At 56.1% G+C, this 23,191-nt stretch overlaps 1 protein-coding gene across 9 annotated transcripts in view; it reads right to left on the bottom strand.

Annotated features, from left to right (window-relative positions):
• Window positions 1–7,131: 7,131 nt before the first annotated feature.
• GTF2I (general transcription factor IIi) overlaps window positions 7,132–23,191 on the bottom strand; it is a 52,883-nt gene continuing 36,823 nt past the window's right edge. For 4 of the 9 annotated variants that reach the window (XM_038758904.1, XM_038758906.1, XM_038758910.1 and 1 more), the window contains 21 exons: window positions 20,787–20,970; window positions 20,508–20,566; window positions 20,151–20,222; window positions 18,939–19,122; window positions 16,749–16,807; window positions 15,752–15,823; window positions 15,104–15,287; window positions 14,828–14,886; window positions 14,319–14,393; window positions 13,772–13,873; window positions 13,219–13,284; window positions 12,941–13,124; window positions 12,197–12,249; window positions 12,026–12,121; window positions 11,844–11,927; window positions 9,974–10,157; window positions 9,828–9,853; window positions 9,427–9,552; window positions 9,103–9,144; window positions 8,852–8,950; window positions 7,132–8,249 (listed from right to left, as the gene is read on the bottom strand). In XM_038758904.1, coding sequence (XP_038614832.1) covers window positions 8,892–8,950; window positions 9,103–9,144; window positions 9,427–9,552; window positions 9,828–9,853; window positions 9,974–10,157; window positions 11,844–11,927; window positions 12,026–12,121; window positions 12,197–12,249; window positions 12,941–13,124; window positions 13,219–13,284; window positions 13,772–13,873; window positions 14,319–14,393; window positions 14,828–14,886; window positions 15,104–15,287; window positions 15,752–15,823; window positions 16,749–16,807; window positions 18,939–19,122; window positions 20,151–20,222; window positions 20,508–20,566; window positions 20,787–20,970 — 1,970 coding nt within the window. In that variant the 3' untranslated portion in view covers window positions 7,132–8,249; window positions 8,852–8,891. The remainder of the gene's footprint in view (window positions 8,250–8,851; window positions 8,951–9,102; window positions 9,145–9,426; window positions 9,553–9,827; window positions 9,854–9,973; window positions 10,158–11,843; window positions 11,928–12,025; window positions 12,122–12,196; window positions 12,250–12,940; window positions 13,125–13,218; window positions 13,285–13,771; window positions 13,874–14,318; window positions 14,394–14,827; window positions 14,887–15,103; window positions 15,288–15,751; window positions 15,824–16,748; window positions 16,808–18,938; window positions 19,123–20,150; window positions 20,223–20,507; window positions 20,567–20,786; window positions 20,971–23,191) is intronic. The other 5 variants (XM_038758907.1, XM_038758911.1, XM_038758909.1 and 2 more) reach the window with 3 other exon arrangements.

Raw genomic sequence — 23,191 nt, 5'->3', positions numbered from 1 at the left:
TGGCAACATATAGAGACAGTCCCTACCCAACAGTGGGCTCACAGTCTAAAAGGGGGAGACAGAGAACAAAACCAAACATACTAACAAAATAAAATAAATAGAATAGATATGTACAAGTAAAATAAATAAATAAATAGAGTAATAAATATGTACAAACATATATACATCTATACAGGTGCTGTGGGGAAGGGAAGGAGGTAAGATGAGGGGGATGGAGAGGGGGACGAGGGGGAGAGGAAGGAAGGGGCTCAGTCTGGGAAGGCCTCGGGCTAGCGCTTACTATGTGCCAGGCACTGTACTAAACGCCGGGGTGGATACAAGCCAATCGGGTTAGATACCCGTCCCACGTGGGGCTCCCAGTCTCCATCCCCATCGGAGGTCATGGGTTCGAATCCCGGCTCCACCACATGTCTGCTGTGTGACCTTGGGCAAGTCACTTAACTTCTCTGAGCCTCAGTTCCCTCATCTGGAAAATGGGGATGAAGACTGTGAGCCCCCCGTGGGACAACCTGATCACCTTGTATCCCCCCCAGCGCTTAGAACAATGCTTTTCACATAGTAAGCATTTAACAAATGCCCACATTATTATTATTATGAGGGAACTGAGGGCCAGGGAAGTGAAGTGACTTGCACAAGGCCACAGAGCAGACAAGTGGCGGAGCCGGGATTAGAACCCATGACCTCCTTACTCCCAGGCCCGGGCTCTTTCCGCTGAGCCACACCGCTTTGCACGCGCACGAGTTCCAGGGTTGGGTAGGGGCTGTCTCTATGTGTTGCCGACTTGTACTTCCCAAGCGCTTAGTCCAGTGCTCTGCACACAGTAAGTGCTCAATAAATACGATTGATTGATTGATTGACCACAGAGCCGTCACGAGTGGCCCTCCTGGCCTCAGTGGCAGTGGCTAGGCTGGGTGAAAGTGGGCCACCGGCCATCACAGCCGGGCACCACGGCCCCGGGCAGGAGGGGTGGCAACCGAGGGGGCCGGGGCGAAGGTGCGGGGCTGAGGGACGGCCAGCCAGTAGGTCAATTTATATATATATAAATTTTATATATTTGTATTTATTGAGCGCTTACTCTCTGCAGAGCCCTGGACTAAGGGCTTGGGAGAGGACAATAAGAGAACCGAAACACTGTGAGCCCGCTGTTGGGTAGGGACCGTCTCTACATTTTGCCAACTTGTACTTCCCAAGCGCTTAGTCCAGTGCTCTGCACACAGTAAGTGTGCAATAAATACGATTGATTGATTGATTGATTGATTGCCTGCCCACAACTGCAGATGGAGTTGTGCCCAATTGCAGCGCTTGGAACAGTGCTTGGCATATAGTAAGCACTTAATAAATGCCATCGTTATTATTATTACCTTGGATCTTCCCCAGCGCTTAGAACAGCGCTTGGCACATAGTAAGCACTTAACCAATATATCTGTATATATATACATATACCTGTATGTATGTTTATATGTCCTGTATATATGTCTGTACGTATTTATTACTCTATTTTACTTGTACATATTTATTCTACTTATTTTATTTTGTTTTGTTGTCTTGTCTCCCCCTTCTAGACTGTGAGCCCACTGTTGGGTATTGACCGTCTCTATATGTTGCCGACTTGGACTTCCCAAGCGCTTAGTCCAGTGCTCTGCACACAGTAAGCGCTCAATAAATACGATTGATTGATTGATTCCCTGCCCACAACTGCAGATGGAGTTGTGCCCAACTGCAGCGCTTGGAACAGCGCTTGGCATATAGTAAGCACTTTAATAAATGCCATCATTATTATTATTACCTTGGATCTCCCCCAGTGCTTAGAACAGCGCTTGGCACATAGTAAGTGCTTAACCAATATATATATGTATATATATACATATACCTGTATGTATGTTTATATGTCCTGTATATATGTTTGTACATATTTATTACTCTATTTTACTTGTACATATTTATTCTACTTATTTTATTTTGTTAGTGTGTTTGGTTTTGTTCTCTGTCTCCCCCTTTTAGACTGCGAGCCCACTGTTGGGTAGGGACCGTCTCTATATGTTGCCGACTTGGACTTCCCAAGCGCTTAGTCCAGTGCTCTGCACACAGTAAGCGCTCAATAAATATGATTGATTGATTGATTCCCTGCCCACAACTACAGATGGAGTTGTGCACAACTGCAGCGCTTGGAACAGTGCTTGGCACATAGTAAGTGCTTAACCAATATATATATGCATATATATACATATACCTGTATATATGTTTATATGTCCTGTATATATGTTTGTACATATTTATTACTCATTTATTTTACTTATACGTATTTATTCTACTTATTTTATTTTGTTAATATGTTTCGTTTTGTTGTCTCCCCCTTCTAGACCGTGAGCCCGCTGTTGGGTAGGGACCGTCTCTAGATGTTGCCAACTTGGACTTCCCGAGCGCTTAGTCCAGTGCTCTGCACACAGTAAGCGCTCAATAAATACGACTGAATGAATGAATGAGTGAATGAATGAATGGAGCAAGGAGGCCAATGGCCAGGTCAACACTGGCTCAAGCCACAGGCCCCGGTAGCCCCGGCCTGGCAGGGGGCTCAGATGGACCAGGATGGAGAGGATGCGGGATGGACCAGGACTCCCACCTCTCTTATACATCCCCACGCGTGGCTCAGTGGTTAGAGCCCAGTCCTGGGAGTCAGAAGGACCCGGGCTCTAATTTCAGCTCGGCCACCCGTCTGCTGTGTGACCTTGGTCAAGTCACTTAACTTCTCTGGGCTTCACTTACCTCATCTGTAAAAAAGGGATTAAGACTGTGGGCCCCTCGTGGGTCAGGGACTATGTCCAACTCACTTTACTTGTATTTACTTGTACGTTTGATAGCACTGGAGGCATCCATCCCCCAGCTTACCTCCTTCCCTTCCCCACTGCACCTGTATATATGTTTGTACATATTTATTACTCTATTTATTTATTTATTACTCTATTTATTTATTTATTTTACTTGTATATATCTATTCTATTTATTTTATTTTGTTAGTATGCTTGGTTTTGTTCTCTGTCTCCCCCTTTTAGACTGTGAGCCCCCTGTTGGGTAGGGACTGTCTCTATATTTTGCCAATTTGTACTTTCCAAGCGCTTAGTACAGTGCCCTGCACATAGTAAGCGCTCAATAAATACGATTGATGATCCAGCCCAGTGCTTACTACAGTGCCTGTCATATAGTAAGTGCTTAATAATATTTATGGTATACTTACTGTGTGCCAAGCCCTGTGGTAGATGCAAGATAATCAGGCTGTCCCACGTGGGGCTCAGTCTTAATCCCCATTTTCCAGATGAGGTAACTGAGACAAATACCATTATTATTAATCAATCAATCAATCAATCGTATTTATTGAGCGCTTACTGTGTGCAGAGCACTGTACTAAGCGCTTGGGAAGTACAAGTTGGCAACATATAGACACAGTCCCTACCCAACATTATCATCATCATCAACCATATTTATTGAGTGCTTACTATGTGCACAGCACTGTACTAAGCGCTTGGGAAGTACAAGTTGGCAACATATAGACACAGTCCCTACCCAACAGTGGGCTCACAGTCTAAAATTATTTATTTATTTTACTTGTACATATCTATTCTATTTATTTTATTTTGTTGGTATGTTTGGTTTTGTTCTCTGTCTCCCCCTTTTAGACTGTGAGCCCACTGCTGGGTAGGGACTGTCTCTATGTGTTACCAACTTGTACTTCCCAAGCGCTTACTACAGTGCTCTGCACACAGTAAGCGCTCAAAAAATACGATTGATGATGATGATGATGATAAAAGGGGGAGACAGAGAACAAAACCAAACATACTAACAAAATAAAATAAGTAGAATAGATATGTACAAGTAAAATAAATCAAGAGTAATAAATATGTACAAACATATATCCATATATACAGGTGCTGTGGGGAAGGGAAGGAGGTAAGATGGGGGGGATGGAGAGGGGGATGAGGGGGAGAGGAAGGAAGGGGCTCAGTCTGGGAAGGTCTCCTGGAGGATAACAAGGGCCTCATTAGCAGGGACTCATCAACCAATGCTATTTATTGAGCACTTACTACGTGCAGAGCACTGTACTATGCGCTTTGGACTGTATGGGCAGGGAACATGTCTGCTAATTAGTAAGCACTTCATAAATACGATTGATTAGGAGAGTCCATGAAAACAGACACCCATCCATATTGAGTTTCGCCTACAGGACCGCAATAAACAGTAAGGCCTGGGAGTCGGAAGGACCTGGATTCTAATCCCGGCCCCGCCACCTGTCTGCTGTGTGACCTTGGGCAAGTCTGTGCCTCCGCTGTCTCAACTGTAAAATGGGGATTAAGCAGCACGGCTCAGCGGAAAGAGCCCGGGCTTTGGAGTTGGAGGTGGTGGGTTCAAATCCTGGCTATGCCAATAGCCAGCTGGGTGACTTTGGGCAAGTCACTTCACTCCTCTGGGCCTCAGTTCGCGCATCTGTAAAATGGGGGTGAAGACCGTGAGCTCCCCGTGGGACAACCTGATCACCTTGTAACCTCCCCAGGGCTTAGAACGGTGCTTTGCACATGGTAAGCGCTTAGTAAATACTATCATTATTATTATTAAGACCGTGAGCCCCACGTGGGACAGGGACGCCAATCCAACCTGTTTTGCTGCTATCAGCCCCAGCACTCAGTACAGTGCCTGGGCATAGTTGGAGCTCAAATACCAGTAAAATAAGTGTTACCACTACTACCGGCACTACTTCAATATTGACTACGCTTAGTGGTGGGGGCCAGGAAATCCCCACTGTAGCCCCCTGGGGCTTTCTGCAGGCGAGGTGGGGGGAACCGAGGGGCCGCACTGCAGGTGTGAGCGGGCTGGTTGCTGTGGAGAGGAGCCAGAGGAAGAAATGAAACCACTCAGGCCCTCCCCGTTTCCAGCTCCCGGCCCCGGGACTCATTCATTTAATCATATTTAGTTAAGGGTAAAGTTAAGGGTAAAGTTTAAAGTGCGTAAGTGACACAGAAGGGAGAGGGAGGGGGGAGAGAAGACGAAGGCTTAATTGGGTAGCACCTCTTGGTTGAGGATGGGATTTTAAAAAGGCTTTGGAAGTAGCAAGAGTGGTGGTCTGTGTGGATGGACTAATAATCGGATTAATAATTGCGGTATCTGTTAAACGCTTCCCCACAGCACCTGTATACACGTACATATGTTTGTACATATTTATTACTCTATTTATTTTACTTGTACATATCTATTCTATTTATTTTATTTTGTTAGGATGTTTGGTTTTGTTCTCTGTCTCCCCCTTTTAGACTGTGAGCCCACTGTTGGGTAGGGACTCTCTCTATGTGTTGCCAATTTGTACTTCCGAAGCGCTTAGTCCAGTGCTCTGCACACAGTAAGCGCTCAATAAATACGATTGATTGATTGTTGGGTAGGGACTGTCTATGTTGCCAACTTGGACTTCCCAAGCGCTTAGTCCAGTGCTCTGCACACAGTAAGCGCTCAATAAATACGATTGATTGATTGATTGAGCGCTTAGTGTGTGCAGAGCACTGGACTGAGCGCTTGGGAAGTACAAGTCGGCAACATAGAGAGACAGTCCCTACCCGACAACGGGCTCACTCTGTTGTACTGTACTCTCCCAGGCGGTTAGTACAGTGCTCTCCCTGCCTAGTAGATAGACCACAGGCCTGGGGGGCAGGACTTGGGTTCTAATCCCAGCTCCGCCACTTGTCCCCCTTTTATTCATTCATTCGTTCAATCGTATTTATTGAGCGCTTACTGTGTGCAGAGCACTGTACTAAGCGCTTTGGAATATGATTGATTGCTCTATTTATTTTACTTGTACATATCTATTCTATTTAGTTCATTTTGTTAATATGTTTGGTTTTGTTCTCCGTCTCCCCCTTCTAGACTGCGAGCCCACTGTTGGGTAGGGACCGTCTCTAGATGTTGCCAACTTGGACTTCCCAAGCGCTTAGTCCAGTGCTCTGCACACAGTAAGCGTTCAATAAATACGATTGATTGATTGATTGGGAAGTCCAAGTTGGCAACATCTAGAGACGGTCCCTACCCAACAGTGGGTTCACAGTCTAGAAGGGGGAGACAGACAAGAAGACAAAACATATTAACAAAATAAAATAAATAGAATAAATATGTACAAATAAAATCAATCGAGTAATAAATACGTGCAAACATATATACATATATACAGGTGGTGTGGGGAGGGGAAGGAGGTAAGGCCGGGGGGGGATGGGGAGGGGAAGAAGGGGGCTCAGTCTGGGACTTTTAGACTGTGAGCCCACTGTTAGGCAGGGACCATCTCTATATGTTGCCAACTTGTACTTCCCAAGCGCTTAGTACAGTGCTCTGCACACAGTAAGCGCTCAATAAATACGATTGACTGATTGATTGCCATGAGACCTTGGGCAAGTCAGCATAGCATAGCGGATAGAGCACAGGCCTGGTTGTCAGAAGGTCATGGGTTCTAATCCCAGCTCTGCTATTTGTCTGCTGGGTGACCTTGGACAAGTCACTTCACTTCTCTGGGCCTCAGTTACCTCACCTGGAAAATGGGGACTGAGCGTGAGCCCCTCCCCACATGGAACAGGGACTGTGATCAACCCCATTAGCTCGTTTCCATCCCAGTGCTTAGCACGGTGCCTGGCACACAGCCAGTACTTATTAACAATGATAATAATAATCATAGTATTTGTTAAGTGCTTACTATGTGCCAGGCACTGTCTTAAGCGCTGAGGTAGATACAAGATAATTGGGCTGGACACAGTCCCTGTCCCACACGGAGCTCACAGCCCTCATCCCCAATTTACAGCTGAGGTCACTGAGGTGCAGAGAAATTAAGTGACTTATCCAAGGTCACGCAGCGGACAAGCGGTGGAGCCGGGATTAGAACCCAGGTCCTTCTGACTCCCAGCCCTGGGCTCTATCCATTACTCATTCATTCATTCATTCAAAGACTCAGGGGACCCACCCGGCTCCCGGTGGGTGGGAGAAGCGCCCCCCACCTCGATACCCTTGCCGCGGACCCCCGGGGGTCTCAGATCGGCTCGGCCTGCCCCGCCCCCGGAAACCCCCCCCCGACGCCCCCCCACCCCCGTAAAAACACCAGAGAAAGAAATGAGGTAGTGTGTGAAAGGCATGGATGGATTTTATTTATTACCCTATATCTACAATTTAATTTATTTGAGGTAAAATAGAAGCAACACATAAAAAGGTCTATTTCGGCTACCATGTCATACAATTCTGCTCCGGGAGTCTCGTGGTAAAGCTAAGGAAAACTCTATACCATCACGCTTTCGCTATTCCCACCTAGCTGGTATGGTACATATCCGTTTGTGAGATTTCAACCCACTGAACACTCCTCCTACACGGAGAGGGAGGGAGAGAAAGAGGGAGGAAAGGGGGGGGCAGGAAGGAAGGGGTCAGGCGGTGCAGAATCAGTTGGGGGGCCACCACAAGGAGCCAGATGGACCCCCCCCACCCCCGGATCTCCCCCTCAGTGTGGAAAAAGCAGGGAGAACGGGGGTTTGTTGGCATGCCCCACCCCTAAACACCGACCTTGCACTAGCTTTCCGGGGCAACCTGATCGGTTTTTAATAGATGAAGAAATAAAATAAAAGACACCCCCCCAAACCGGAAAGACCCCAGATCGACAGGACCCCCGGCCTTTGAGCCGTGAGAGTGAGAAGAGGGAGAAACTTCGGTCAGAGCTCGTGGCCTTCCCCGGCCCCGTGGGGTGGAGGGAGAGGGGAAGGGAAGGGGAAACGGGGTGGGGGGCCCACAACTGGGAAGGGGTCTTCCGGCAGAAAGACTGAACAACCGCAAACCTGGAAGACGGGATTTCCTCCCTCTCCGCCCGCCGGCCCACCCAGCCCGAGACCCCGCTGCGAGGGGCCGAAGGGGGTAGGTTAGGGGGGTGGAGGGAGGGGGGGACCCCTGGCCTGCCTGCCCGCCGCCTCGCCACATCCAAACCAGCTTCTCTCCTGGGCCCTGTCCATTTTCTCAGCCCCGCTGCAAGACCCCGAGAGCGAGGCCCCGTCCCGGCCCCGGCCCCTCGCTCGGCTGCTCTTTAATCCAATTCACAGAACTGCTGAAAAAGTAGACATTTCTATCTAAAAGTACAAAAGAGGGTTTGTATAGAAGGGACTTCTGTTATACAATTATATTACACGGCTGGGCGGCTCGCGCAGGCTGGCGGAGGCTCGCGGTGGGGGCGGGGTCTCGGCCACGGGCGCTGTCAGCTGGACGGGGCGGAGGGGGGTGGGGAAGGGGAGAAGTACGAAATCTTGGTTACTCCCGGCGGGTTGGGGGGGGTGGAGAGGAAGGGGCGAGGACGACCCAGGGCAGACCGCGGGCCCCACCCCCTTGCCCGACGGCTCCCGGGGCCGGGGGGAGCATCTCGGTGCCTGGGTCCCCGAGGGAGGGGAAAGCCCCCCGTGGGCAGGGGCCGCAGCTTCGCACCTGCAACCGTTCCCCAGTGCCGAGACTCCCTCCAACCAACTCCCCACTTAGGCCAAGACCAAAGCGGCCCTAGGCGGAAGCCTGGGGCTGGACCGGATGACGCCCTCGGCTCCGCTCCCCTTTTCCGAGGGCCTGTCCCCCCCCCCCCCGAACCCCGCACCGACCCCGCGGGAAGCAGGAGGGGGCACGTCTCGTGTCCGTCCGTGTGGGTACGTGGGTGACGGTCCGGTCCCGGGAGCCGAGGGGGTGCCTGACCAGGTCCCCCAAGCCCACACTGATCCAAGTCGGCCAGGGGCCCCGGGGGCTCGGAGGGGTGGGGGGGCGAGGGCAGTGGGGTGGCGGCGGTAGGGTGACGGGCCGGCGCGAGGCCGCACGGTCTCACCCGACACCGCAGGCAGACGACTTTGCCGGGGAGCGACCGTCTACCACGTGGGGTCTGGTTCCTGCTTGATCTGAGAACTTCCTTCCGTCTCCTTCAGCTCTGGAGAGGGAGATGTCGGGGGCTGCGGAGGGGCGCCGGGGGCCCCCAGGGGCACCCGCCGGAGCCGCGAACGTGTCCCGAGAACCCGCGAACGTGTCCCGCCGCCCCGGACCTCCCCCCGCGGCGACCCCAGCGCAGACCGCCGGGCCTACCGTCGGGGATGGGGCCCTCCAGCTGGCACGGATCCAGGGATTCTGCAAAAAGGGCAAACACCCGTCTCGGCCTTCGCAGCCAGAATTGAAGCCGAGCCCGAAGGGCCCCCGCCGCCACGTGACCACGCGGGCCAAGTCGGCCCCGGGGCCCTCGGTGCTCCTCAGCAGGGCCCCCTCCTTGAACCTCCAGGGCTTGGGCCCCTGCCCGATTCCCCAACGTAAGCATCACCTCCCCCATCACCAGCCCCCACTCCGGCCTCCCCTCCGGCCCTCGGCGGTGGGTGGCTGACCGACTGATCCAATCTGGGAGAGGGGCTGCGTCACCTGGCAAGTCCCCCCAACTGAGGTGGCACAGTGGTCGTGGGGTACAGAGTGGAGGACTGCGCTTCTTTACGTCGCTCCACCCACCTTGTATTAACGGACCCTCCGCCTCACTTGGATCGACCAGTTCTGAAAGGACAGAGCACGTGGTGTGTTAGCGAGCGGCAGGGGTGGAGCTCCGCCACACTGACCAGGGCCTCCAGGGCGGAAGGGAGGGAAGGGAAGGGAAGGAAGGGAGGGAGGGGAAGGGAGGAAGGGCCCACGGAGCGACAAACCGCGGAGGGACTAGCCGACCCAAAGCTGCCCACGGGCACCGTCGGGCCCCAGCTCTGCGGACACTCGTGCCGGAGTCCGCGGAGCCACGGGCAGAGCCTGGGCCGGACTCCTGCCTGAGCGGTACTCACGGTTGATCACGAGCCCCGGGAACGGTCTGTAAAAGAGGTGGAGAACGAGGCGTTGTTTCAACCCTTCCAGGTTGGGAAGACCTCCTCCAGGGACCCAACCCCTCCCAGGAAACGGGTGGTGCCGGCAGGAGGGACCCCCGGCTTGCCTTATGACAGTGAACTTGATGAACTGGGCCGAGTCCAGGATCCTCCTCATGGAGCTGATCTCCAGGTAGCTGGGGGCCTTGAAGGCCACCCCGGGGGGCATCCCGTCCACCACCACGCAGCCGGGGTTCACCGTGATCTTCCGGTAGGGCACCTTCACGGGGAATCCCATGCCGATGGCTTCTCCTGTACCCGAGGACGGAGAGGGAGAGAGCGAGAGATCGTCGGTAGGCCGCCTTTCCGGCCCGCTTGCCCGGGCCTCCCTGTCTCCATTCCCTGGTCTGCCTGCCGGCGCCTGGGAAGTCCACACCAGCACATCCTGGTTGTTTCACTTTCCCTCTGAGCTCATCTGCCACTCATACCACCACTGGGCACGGGGGCTGGGCCGGGGCAGCAAAACTCCCGCTCACCCCCTACCTCGTAGGGGGCAGGGAGACGAGGGGAGGCTGAGCCCAGAGACAACAAAGCGACCCGCCTGAGTTGATGCGGCAGACCAGGGACCGGTCTCCAACCCCATCCACCACCCCACATGACCCCACGCTGTCCCCGCACCTGGACTTCCAGTCTAAATAATAATAACAATAATAATGGTACTTGTTAACTGCTCACTATTTGTCAAGCACTGTTCTAAGCGCTGGGGTAGATACTAGTTAATCGGGTAGGACCCAGTCCCTGTCCCACATGGAGCTCACAGTCTTCCTCAACATTTTACAGATGAGGTAATTTATCATCATCATCATCAATCGTATTTATTGAGCGCTTACTGTGTGCAGAGAACTGTACTAAGCGCTTGGGAAGTACAAGTTGGCAACATATAGAGACAGTCCCAACCCAACAGTGGGCTCACAGTCTAAAAGGGGGAGACAGAGAACAAAACCAAACATACTAACAAAATAAAATAAATAGAATAGATATGTACAAGTAAAATAAATAAATAGAATAACAAATATGTACAAACATATATACATATATGCAGGTGCTGTGGGGAAGGGAAGGAGGTAAGATGGGGGGGATGGAGAGGGGCACGAGGGGGAGAGGAAGGAAGGGCCTCAGTCTGGGAAGGCCTCCTGGAGGAGGTGAGCTCTCAGTAGGGCCTTGAAGGGAGGAAGAGAGCTAGCTTGGTGGATGGGCAGAGGGAGGGCATTCCAGGCCCGGGGGATGACGTGGGCCGGGGGTCGATGCCGGGACAGGCAAGAACGAGGGACGGTGAGGAGATTAGCGGCAGAGGAGCGGAGGCTGCGGGCTGGGCTGTAGAAGGAGAGAAGGGAGGTGAGGTAGGAGGGGGCGAGGGGATGGAGAGCCTTGAAGCCCAGGGTGAGGAGTTTCTGCCTGATGCGCAGATTGATTGGAAGCCACTAGAGATTTTTGAGGAGGGGAGTAACATGCCCAGAGCGTTTCTGGACAAAGACAATCCGGGCAGCAGCATGAAGTATGGATTGAAGTGGGGAGAGACACGAGGATGGGAGATCAGAGAGAAGGCTGATGCAGTAGTCCAGATGGGATAGGATGAGAGCTTGAATGAGAAGGGTAGCAGTGTGGATGGAGAGGAAAGGGCGGATCTTGGCAATGTCAATTGTCAATTTAGGCACGGAGAAGTGAAATGACCTTCCCAAGGTCACACACCAGACAAGTGGCAGATTGGAACCCAGGCCCTTCTGACTCCTTAGGCCCGTGCTCTATCCATTAGGCCACGCTGCTTCTCAACTGAGCAAGCTTCACCGACGACTTGGATCAAGGGATGGAGAAAGAGCCGGAGGGGCGGAGCCTCTCCTGCCACCACAGGGATCTGGGCCCAGCAGGGCCTCGGCTCCCTCTGGTCACTCCTCCTCCCTCCCCGCCCGGCCTCCGCCCAATCCCGGGCCCCGGACCCACCAAACTTGCGGCTGAAGAGGTCGTTGACCTGCTCCCGGAGCTGCCGGGCCTTCTCCACTTTGGACAGCCGCTCGCTCTCGTCATCTGGGAAGACATTTTCAGGAGGCCCTCAGGTGGCTAGTCCACGGGGTGAGGGACCTGCCCCCCCACACCCCGTCTGTGGGGCCAGTGGGCCGACTTACCCGGAATGGTCACTTGGATGATGTTCAGATCTTCCACCCCGGCTGCCGTGTTTGCCACGTTGCAGGAGTTTATTTTCCCTTCAAAGAAAAGGGCGGCTTAGGAATATAATGATGGCATTTGCTAAGCACTTACTATGTGCAAAGCACCGTTCTAAGCGCTGGGATACTCACGGGGCGGACTTTTCGAGGTGCTCTCCTTAATCGAAGTCTCAAACATCTCGGGCCTGGAAACCAACCGCATAGAAGGATCGTTTGGGGGGGGGTCCAGCTGCTGATCCCGAGAAGGGTCCCACCCTCGACTGCAATCGAACACCCAAGCGCCCTAACTCGCAGGCCTCTCCTAAACAAGCCACTGCCTCTGCCGGGAATCAACGGGCCCCCGCTGGGTTATCACCGTGGACCTAGGGGTGAGGGCGGCACCCGGGGAGCTAAACTACAAGGGATGGAAGGGACCCGTGGGGAATCTTGCTTCCGGACAGACCGATACCCCAACAGCTGCCCCATCCCGACAATCCACGACCACAGCTGTGCATCCACACAGGCGCACATGCTCGCACCCACCCAGACAACTGGAAGCTCCTTGAGGGAAGCACACCACGCCTTAAAATCTTAGCCTAAGTGTCCAGGGCCCATCTTAACACGGCTCATGGTAGGTGCCCCCTGCACGGGCTCTGCACCCTGAAGGTGCCCAGGACAGCAGTGCACTGCATACGGTTGGCACCCGGAACAGCCCGCATCCCACGGTGGGATCCCGCTCCATGATTCTTCTCCCAGGAAACCAGGCCCAGGGAGGTTCAGGCGTTTGCCCAAGGTGCCCCAGAGTTGGGCCTGGACCCCCAGGTTTCCTGACTGCCCGCTAGGTAGGGCTGCCCCTCTTCACTCCCGCCCCCCACCCCGGGCCGGCCGGCCTCCTACTTTCGGATGATGAATTTGATCTTGGATCTGTTGCGGAGGATCTTCTCCAGTCGGGGGATGCCGAAGGTGGACGGCCGGCGGAACGGGACTCCCTCGGGCAGCCCCTCCACGTAGAAATCCTCCGGGAACGACTCGAACAGCGCGAACGGCACCTTCACCGCATGCTGGAGGCCCAGGGCCTCCCCTGGGGAGGGGAACCGGCCCATCAGGATTCGCCCAGGACTCCCATTAGGGGTCCCGCCGGCCCCAGAACGGGAGCTTTCAGAAACCCCTCCTACCGCATTTCTCATTGAAGAGGTTTTCGACTTTCTGTTTCAGGTCTGTGATCTTGGCGTTCCAGGCCTCTGGCAGGGGAGGGAGGCGGGCGGACGGACAGAAAAAGTGAGATGAGGAGAGGCGGGCCAACGCCCCAGGGGAGCCCTAGACCCCAGCCCACGAGCATGAGAATCCCAGGCTTGCCCAGCTCCGGCAGCCCGGGTGGCGTCCACGTCGGGGGGACGCACCTGCCGGGGGGAACTGGGCCCACGGGACCGGCGGGCCGGGCCTTGGGGACCCGGGCCGTCTGCTGGCCGTGAAGCGGGCACCGAAAGGGTGAGCGGATGCCAACGGTGAGCCTGGACCCCGAGGTTTGGGGGGGCCTGGTGACAGGCTGGAGGGCTCCAGACCCAGAAGAGGCCACCCAGGGAGCCGAGGGGGTTGAGCACCCATTTCAGCGGAGTGGAGCGGATTCCAGTCTAACCACAAGTCTGGTGGTGGTGGTGGTTGGGAGGGGAAAGGGGGGTGAGTGCCACCCCACGTCGCCCACGGCTCCAGCTCCCTCCCGTTTTTTACCGAAGGAGAACTCCCTGCCGCGCGGCTTGAAGGGGACGTTGGCGCCGTTGGTCTGTGCGGGGGTGCGGGCCACCGCCGATTGCGGGTTGGTGCTGTTGGGACCTGAGGGACCAAAAACACGACACCCAGCCTGGAAACACACCCCGACACACCTCCACGCCGGCCCTCGGCCCGGGCCCCCGGCAGGGAGGGGACCAGTCCGACTCAGGCCGGGGGTGGGCCCGGCCCCGCGGCAGAAACATAAACCACATGAAACACAGAGTCCCCGGGCGGTCTGGAGGGGAGGGCCGGGATGGCCACAGAATGGAAGAGGGGTTAGCCGGAGGCGACTTGGGGATGGGGCCACCGGCCCAGGCTGGACCCTGCTCGGCCTCTTCCGGCTGGAGACCAGGGTGGGCCGGGTCAACGACCTAGAATCCACCCTGTCAGCGCAGCTCTAGGGAGGCCCCGAGTCCTCAGGGGACCGGGAAGCTTACGAGGCCGTGAGACGCCCGGGCCGGGCCGCAACGCGACGGGAGAAATGCCCCCCCCGTGGCCACCCACCTACCTTCCACGGTGACCTCAATTTCGGAGATATTTGAATTACTCCCAGGGCTCCTGGGTCTCTTGAGGGCCTGCAACGCTGCAAACAGATAACAAGGTGACCCCAGCGGCTCCCTTGCTCCCACCGCCGCCCGGCTGATGGCCACGGCAGGACCTCGGGGGCCAGTGGTCAGGTCGGCCCAGAGTGGGTTGGGAGGAAGCGGCCACCCAAGTGGCACAGAAATGCGCCCACCCCCAGCACCACAAAAATCCTGGAAAACAAAGCACCGCCGACCCATCCCAGACGCGTCCCCTCGGTGTCCATCAAATCAATGGTATTTACTGAGCGCCTACTCCGCACGGAGCTCTATACGGGGCGCCTGGGGGAGGCCAACAGAGTAGGCATGTGTGATCCCTGCCCTCAGTGACTCTCCAGCCAGTCTCCTGGCGCATGCCTGACCAGCGGGTTGCGGGCATCCCACCCGGCTGGGCGCCCAGGGTGGGCAGTGGGAAACCCCCAGCATGGTCTCTTACCTTTAAGGTTGACTTTAGCAGCCATGCCAGCAGGTAGGAAAGAAAGCACCAGCTCCGGCCTAAGAGACAAGCAGAAATGAGTCACCCGGCGTCACCGTGACCTCATCACGGTCACCGCGGAATAGACGGCCTGGGTCAGGCGGGGGTCGCTTTGGCCCCTCGGTCTGGCTCTCGTGGACCGCCGCCTAGTCACCGTCTCTGACCTGGGCCCAGCCCCGCTCCCCCCCCCCGCCCCCAGCCCCAGCCCCGGGGCGGCCAGGCCAGCCGATCACTCACTTCTTCACCACGAACTTGATCTTGTTGCTCCCGCGGACAATCCTCTCCAGACGTGGGATCCCAAACCAGGTGGGGCTGCGGAACGGGATGCCTTCGGGCAGGCCCTCCACGTACAGGAACTCGGGGTTCGACTCAAACACCGGGTAGGGCACCTTGACCGCCTCGGTCAGTCCGAGGGCTTGCGCTGCAGAGCAGACACGACGGGACGGTCAACTCTCGCTGGCTGGCCGAGCACCCCGCTGCTCTCCGGAGAACTCCTGCCCTCTGCACCTTGCTGCCCCGCTCAGAACACCCCCAACAAACCAGTCCTCGGCACCAGGAGCCCCAAGGGGGACATGGGGTGGCATCCAACTCAATTAGCCTCCGTCTGCACCAGCATTCAGCATACGGTCGGTGCTTAAAGGGCATCACCACCGCCACCACCGTTATCCTTCTTATTGCTAATGGTTTGCCCCAAGATGATGTCGTGGAGGGGCAAAGATAAGTTAGGCTCAGGCTCCCATGGGGGCATCAGAGGGGGGCTCGTGGACCGCTGTCATTGCGGGCTCCGGCAGAAGGCCGAGGCAGAAGCCCCCGCACCTTCGGGAAATCCGCTGGCAATCAAAAAATCACATTCACGGCTCAGTGCAGCCCAGAAGCTTCACTTACCAAATTTCAAGTTAAAAATCTCTTCCACCTGCTTCCGTAGTTTGGTAATTCTGACATTCCAGTCTTCCTTAACTGGAGAGGAAAATCAGATTCCGTTACCAGTTTTCTGGCTACTTTTGCCTCGGACCTGCTGGGTCCTTGGTTGACAAGGGTTTCCTCAGTATGAACTTTGAAGTATCATGTCTTCAAAGCTGGATTCTGGGGAGTGGCCTTGTACATTTCCTATGTTCTTTGAGGAAATTTGGGGACAGGGAGAGGGGAGAGTTCAGGGCGTTGCATGGTCTGTCCTCGGGGGAGAGGCAGGGACAGAGAGGGAGGAGTCAGGGGTACGGGATGGTCCATGCTGGGTCAATGGGAGAGTCAGGGATCGAAGGGGAGTGGAGAGGGTCAAGGTGTAGGATGGTCCGTGCCGGGTCACTGGGCAGAATCAGGGATGGAGAGGGGAGAGTAGGGGTGAAGGTGGGGTTGGGGAGAGTCAAGGCATCAGAAAATGCGTGTTGGGTCAATGGGGAGAGTCAGGGATGGAGAGGGAAGAGTCAGAAGTGTGGGATGGCCCACGCTGGGTCACTGGGGAGAAGCAGGGGTGGGGAGGGGAGAGTCAGGGTTGAAAGGGTGAGGGGCAGGGGAGAGTCAAGGTGTGGGATGGTCCATGCTGGGTCATTGGGGAGAGTCATGGGTGGAGACGGGTGAGTCAGAGGTCGAGATGGTCTGTGCTGGATCACTGAGGAGCATCAGGGATGGATGTCCAGGAGGACAACCAGCACATGGTTCCTCCCATTCTCACCAACAAGCTTACAACCAGTTGCCAGAGACGACTGCCCTGGGAGAAGGGCAGCCGTGGGGCTCAGGGCACAGGTGTGGTCGGTTCCGGTGCCTCCCCCCGCCGCCCCCACACCGGGCCCCCAGTGTCGGGTCGGGACCTCCGGAAATTAGAAAGCAGGCATCGGCCGGGGAGGGTAAGGCGGGAGCCCGGACGGAAGCGATCCCGTGCCCTCACCGGGGGTGTTGGTCCTCGGCTGGGTGATTTCAGTGGTTGCGTGAGTCAGCAGGTCAGGCCTGAAAGTGAACCAAGGCCCGGGGATTACAAGCTAACCCTCGGTTTGAGGGGATTTTTGGCCGGCCCGCTCCTGGATTCAGTTCTGGACTTCCCCAGGCGGGGAGGGAAGCCAGCGTGACACCTCTCCACCCACAGGTCCGGCTCACCCTGCTCCCTAGGGATTGCATGGGGCACTTTCACACCCCCAACTCCTTCGGATCCCATAACCTCCCCAGGGGCGGTGGGGACTGTTCTCCCTATTTTACAGAGAAGCAGACCAAGACCCAGGTGAGGTTCTGACACCCGCTCGTGGCCACGGTGGGTCAGGGACAGAATTGGGACTGGAACCTGGGTCTTCTGGCTACCGTGTCTCCGTGTTAGTATGTTTGGTTTTGTTCTCTGTCTCCCCCTTTTAGACTGTGAGCCCACTGTTGGGTAGGGACTGTCTCTATATGTTGCTAACTTGTACTTCCCAAGCGCTTAGTACAGTGCTCTGCACACAGTAAGTGCTCAATAAATACGATTGATGATGATGATGATCAAACCGCCGACTCCTTCGAGGCCCCCACTGCCTCCCTGGAAACGGAACAAGGACCCTGCCACCTCCTCACTCTGCTCAATGCCCCAAGGTGGACACCCCGGTGAGGGGGAGGCAGCAACCCAGGGTGGCCAGCGAGGCCAAAGCGCCGCTTCCAACTCCAATGCCGGCCCCGGGGCCCATGACCTTCCCGGCTCCTCGCAGAACCCCATGGGTTGATCTACCTTCCCGAGGCCTAGATCCCCCTGGGCACAGAGGCCCTAAAAGGAACTGTAGGAAGGAATCTCACCTGCAAGGTGGCTCCGAGGCCCCTCCTCCCCCTCCCATCCCCTTACTGTAGGGGTTCCTCAAGGGTCAGTTCTTGGTCCCCGTCTGTTCTCTATCTACACTCACTCCCTTGGTGACCTCATTCGCTCCCACGGCTTCAACTATCATCTCTCCGCTGATGACACCCAAATCTACATCTCTGCCCCTGCTCTCTCTCCCTCCCTTCAGGCTCGTGTCTCCTCCTGCCTTCAAGACATCTCCATCTGGATGTCTGCCCGCCATCTAAAACTCAGTATGTCCAAGACTGAATTCCTTATCTTCCCTCCCAAACCCTGCCCTCTCCCTGACTTTCCCATCACTGTTGACGGCCCTACCGTCCTTCCCGTCTCACGAGCCCGCAACCTTGGTGTCCTCCTCGACTCCGCTCTCTCATTCACCCCTCACATCCGATCCATCACCAAAACCTGCCAGTCTCACCTCCGCAACAATATCTGCCCTTTCCTCTCCATCCAAACTGCTACCCTGCTGGTTCAATCTCTCATCCTATCCTGGCTGGATTACTGCATCAGCCTCCTCTCTGATCTCCCATCCTCCTGTCTCTCCCCACTTCAATCTATACTTCACGCTGCTGCCCGGATCATCTTTGTGCAGAAACGCTCTGGGCATGTTACTCCCCTCATCAAAAATCTCCAGCAGCTGCCAATCAACCTACGCATCAGGCTAAAACTCCTCACCCTGGGCTTCAAGGCTGTCCATTACCTCGCCCCCTCCTACCTCACCTCCCTTCTTTCCTTCTCCAGCCCTGCCCGCACCCTCCACTTCTCTGCCACTAACCTCCTCAATGTGCCTCATTCTCGCCTGTCCCGCCGTCGACTCCCGGCCCACATCCTCCCCCTGGCCTGGAATGCCCTCCCTCCGCACATCTGCCAAGCTAGCTCTCTTCCTCCCTTCAAAGCCCTACTGAGAGCTCACCTCCCCCAGGAGGCCTTCCCAGACTAAGCCCCCTCCTTCCCCTCCCCATCCCCCCTGCCTTACCTCCTTCCCCTCCCCACAACACCTGTATGTATGTTTGTACATATTTATTTTACTTGTACATATTTACTATTCCATTTATTTTATTTTGTTAATATGCTTTGTTTTGTTGTCTGTCTCCCCCTTCTAGACTGTGAGCCCGCTGCTGGGTAGGGACTGTCTCTATATGTTGCCAACTTGTACTTCCCAAGCGCTTAGTCCAGTGCTCTGCAAAGAGTAAGCGCTCAATAAATACGATTGAATGAATGAATGAATGAGGCTGCCCCCCGCCCCCCACCACTGCCCAGCCCCACCCAGGAGCCTGGTAACCTCACCTCTTGATCACAAACTTGATCCTATTGCCTACTTGGATAATCTTCTCCAGCCTGGGGATGCCGTACCACGACGGACTCCGAAACGGAATGTTTTCCGGCAGCCCCTCCACGTAGAGATCGTTGGGGTGGGCTTCAAACTTCTGGTAGGGCACGGCCTTGGCCTCACTGCTCCCCAGAGCTTCCGCTGCATAGGCGAAGGGGAATGCAGGGGCAGAGAGGGAGAGAGGAGGACGGGGGTGGAGGGGAACAGGCAGAGAAGAGGCAAAGAAAAGGAAAGGTGGAGACGGAGTGAGGCGTAGAAGAGGGGGAGAGATGAAGGAGGGGAATGGGGGGAGCAGATGGGAAGAGGGAAAATAAGGACGATGGGGAATGGGGAAATGGGGGTGAGATGGAGGCAGAAAAGGTGGAGAGTGAGTGAGTGAGAGGCGGAGAGAAGGGAGGAAAAACAGCAAAAGGGAGAGGGGAGAAGAGAGGGTGAAGGGGAGGGAGGGGGGAAAGGGGAGAAGAGGAAACGGGAGCGAAGGGAAGAAGTAGGGAGAGGTGAAGAGGAGAGATGGAGGTGTGGAGAAAGGAGGAGAAGGGTAGAGGGGGCAAAGGGGAGGAGGAAGGTGGGGAGGGGAGAAACCCACTTCACTGCATGTCTTGGAAACAACTCAAGTTATTTTGCCAACGAATTAAGAAGGGGAGCAAGTGGCAGCAGCAGTGGCCTGAACCAAGTGCCCAGGGGATAGCAAGCGGGACTCAGCCTTGGCAGCCCGGTCTGACAGAGGGGCCAGGTCTCCAGAGTCCCAGAGGCACCTGGGGGCCAGCACCCACTTCCCCACCCTCCCCGGCAGTACCTTCGGGGCCGCCACCACCGTCCGGCCCGGAGCTGTACCGATGCCACCCCAGCACCGCTGCCCAAGCTTAGGCTGCCCCGGCTTGCTGTGTGCCCTGTGGCCGTCACCTCACCTCCCTGGGCCTCAGCTTCCCCCCTTGGAAAATGGAGGTCAGATCCTTGCCCTCCCTCCTCTTGGACCGCGAGTCCCGTGCGGGCTGGGGACCGTGTCCGACCTGATGCTCTCTTATACCTAACCGAGCGCTTAGCGCAGAGTAAGTGCTGAATGCACACAATCAAGAAAATGATTTTCCTATCTCGGGGCGCTCCCCAACCCCCGTTTTAAAACTCCCCTAAAGGCTGTGGCACCTCAGCTGGGGGAGGGAGGCCCTTACCAAATTTTTTGCAGAACAGCTGATCCACCATCTTCCTCAGTTTGGTGATCCGTGCATACCACTCTTCTTTCACTGTGACGGGAAGAGAGACCAAACTCAAACGGTCAAAGCAGTGACCCGGGCCGGGCAGCAGTCCGCAAGCGGGAGCTGCGACAGCATTCCCCCCACTCTTCCAATGGGACGTTTTAAGTGGCGGCACAAGGAAGATCTCGGAAAGAGCCTCCGGGGGAGGTTTTCCGACCTCGCCTATGATTCCTCCAAAGCGCCGGAGGCACAGAGGGGGGAAGGCACCCCGGCCACCCCTTTCCCGCCGCCACTGCCGCGGTCTGACGGAGCGGGACTACTTAGCAGACGTACCCCCTGGAGCCGGTTTGTCTAACTGTAGGTCCTCGCGGGCGGAATTCAGAAGTTCGTGTCTGAAAAAATAAAGAAAACCAAACAACCGCCCCCTTAAGCGCGGGACAAGTCGAGGCTGGCGGGATTCTGGCTCAGGTCACTGCCGGCGCCGGCCATGGTGGATCGGTCCCCCCCACCCTGGCTGTCCTGGGGATGATTTGTGGCCTCTCTGGCCACCAGTGACAGAACCTGAGAGAACGCAGCGCTGAGCCCCCGACTCCAGACCGGCAAGACCCTCACTTTTTGATGACGAAGCGGATCCTCTCCTTGGCCAGCAGGATCCTCTCCAGGCGAGGGATCCCGTAGGTGGACGGCCGGCGGAAGGGGATTCCCTCCGGGAGCCCCTCCACGTACAGGTCTTCCACGTGCGACTGGAACAGGGGATACGGGATGGACACGGGGCCTTTGGCTTTGATGGCTTGGGCTTCAACGAAAAAGTGAAAAGCGGGGACTGGCGTCAGAGAGGGTACACACGGAGATGATCGCGCATCGCTTGGAACACAGAGGAAGCAGAACAGGAGACTGGACCGAGGACCCCTCTCCGCTTGGCTGTGACTTTACTGCTCTGCATTTGGACCCCCATGCCGGGCAAAGACAGGGGCGAGAGAGCGGATTTCTGTGCCCTCTAAAACGAGGACCTTCAGATGCCATCTCTCCCCCACGAACATCGGGCCAGGAGCCAAACCCCATCCGGAGTTGGGATATCCTGCCGCGCTTGTGGACCCGAAACGTCGTATCCTGGGGTCAGTGGGGCGGGCGCTCCGGTGAGGAATGAGCTGACGGCTTTTGGACTTACGAAAGCATATTTTTCAATGAGGTCGAGGTCTCAGTTGATGTATACCTCCCCCACAAGGGCTACTGGGCCGGATGGGTCGGACTACGTGGCGGTCAAGAGTGGAAGCCCGAGGCTGAGCTCATCGAATAGTCCAATCAACAGTGGTGACGACAAGCGCCTACTATGAGCTGGGCACTGGACTGAGCGCTTGGGAGGGTTTACTAGTTAGAAGGCCCAATCCCTCCCCTCGGGGGGTGCTTCCAGCCGGGCGGGGAACTCATTGGAGAAACTCGGGCCGAATGGCGTCAGCTGTTGGGGCCTGATAATCTCCATCCCTCGATGGTGTGGTGTCAGACACCGCCCCTGCCCTCGCCCCCCTGGGGCTGTCTCTCATCTCGACCGTGGTGGTGCTGGCGTTCTTTCCTTAGGTCCTACGGGATCTCAAAGCACAGCTGGGCCAGCAGTAGCACGGCAACTGTGTTCCTGGAGAAGGCCGGGTTTGGGGAAGATGGCGCTCTGACCCTCCCGCCTCAGCTCAGGAGGACGCCGAGTCCCTGCTGGCACATCTCCCCGTCCCTCTGATTTCCCCACTAAGCGCCCATAGCTTCCTCCTCCCTTCCGTAAGACCATTGTGTGCCCCCAGCAGCTGCGCATCAGACTCCAGGAGGCCACGGGGCAGCTTTGGCCTCCTCCGCCCCCAGCGCAAGAAGTCCTGCCAGGCTCTCGGGGGGGTGTCTGCCCGAGGCTGGGAATACCGAGCCCAAATTCCCCCTCCTGACCCTGCTCGGGGAGATGCTCCCCAAAACCCATGCCCTAACACCATTCAGGCCAAATAAAGGCTCTCGGTGTCCTACGCTGGGACTCCCCACCACAAAGGGGTGATGGCAGCAGGCTCTGTGCCCACCCCGCCCCAGCCCCGGCCAGCCTCAGATCGCCAGACACCTGTGATCGCCTGTGATCAGGAGGGAAGCCTCCAGGAGACGGTGGCCACACTGGACGACCCCGGCCAGCAAGAAGGCCTGTGCGACCTCCCATCATGAAGTAGCCTCAACGTACCTCGTTCTCGCCTGTCCCGCCATCGACCCCCGGCCCACGTCATCCCCCGGGCCTGGAATGCCCTCCCTCTGCCCACCCGCCAAGCTAGCTCTCTTCCTCTCTTCGAGGCCCTACTGAGAGCTCACCTCCTCCAGGAGGCCTTCCCAGACTGAGCCCCTTCCTTCCTCTCCCCCTCGTCCCCCTCTCCATCTCCCCCATCTTACCTCCTTCCCTTCCCCACAGCACCTGTATATTTGTTTGTACATATTTATTACTCTATTTATTTTACTTGTACATATCCTACTTATTTTATTTTGTTAGTATGTTTGGGTTTGTCTCCCCCTTTTAGACTGTGAGCCCACTGTTGGGTAGGGACTATCTCTATATGTTGCCAATTTGTGCTTCCCAAGCGCTTAGTACAGTGCTCTGCACACAGTAAGCGCTCAATAAATACGACTGATGATGATGATCTCTGACACCTGCTGCTGTTGTCACGGCAACTGGCGCGCGGGAGAGCGGCAGAGTCCCCAGGAGGGACAGCGAGTTGGGTTAGGGGGTCGGTTCAGTCCCGGTTTAGGCCTGGGTGCCCTTGGTGGAAAGCCTCAGCCTGGGAAGGAAGCCTACCCACCCCGTCTCCAAGAGTGCTCCTCTTGGAGCTATGAAAAACGGCACCTACCGATCATCTCCCAGAATCATCCTGGACCGTAACCCCATCCTCCATTCAAAGGTGCGTACTTAGCGCCCGCTGTGGTTCACCATTCACTCCATGCTATTTACAGAGCGCCTCTCGTCTATCCCACTCACCCGTTCGTGGACATTTACTGAGCGGCTCCCA

This window comes from Tachyglossus aculeatus, chromosome 17 (genome assembly GCF_015852505.1).
Source record: "Tachyglossus aculeatus isolate mTacAcu1 chromosome 17, mTacAcu1.pri, whole genome shotgun sequence".
Lineage (NCBI taxonomy): Eukaryota > Metazoa > Chordata > Mammalia > Monotremata > Tachyglossidae > Tachyglossus > Tachyglossus aculeatus.
This window is presented reverse-complemented; position numbering and strand designations above follow the sequence as displayed.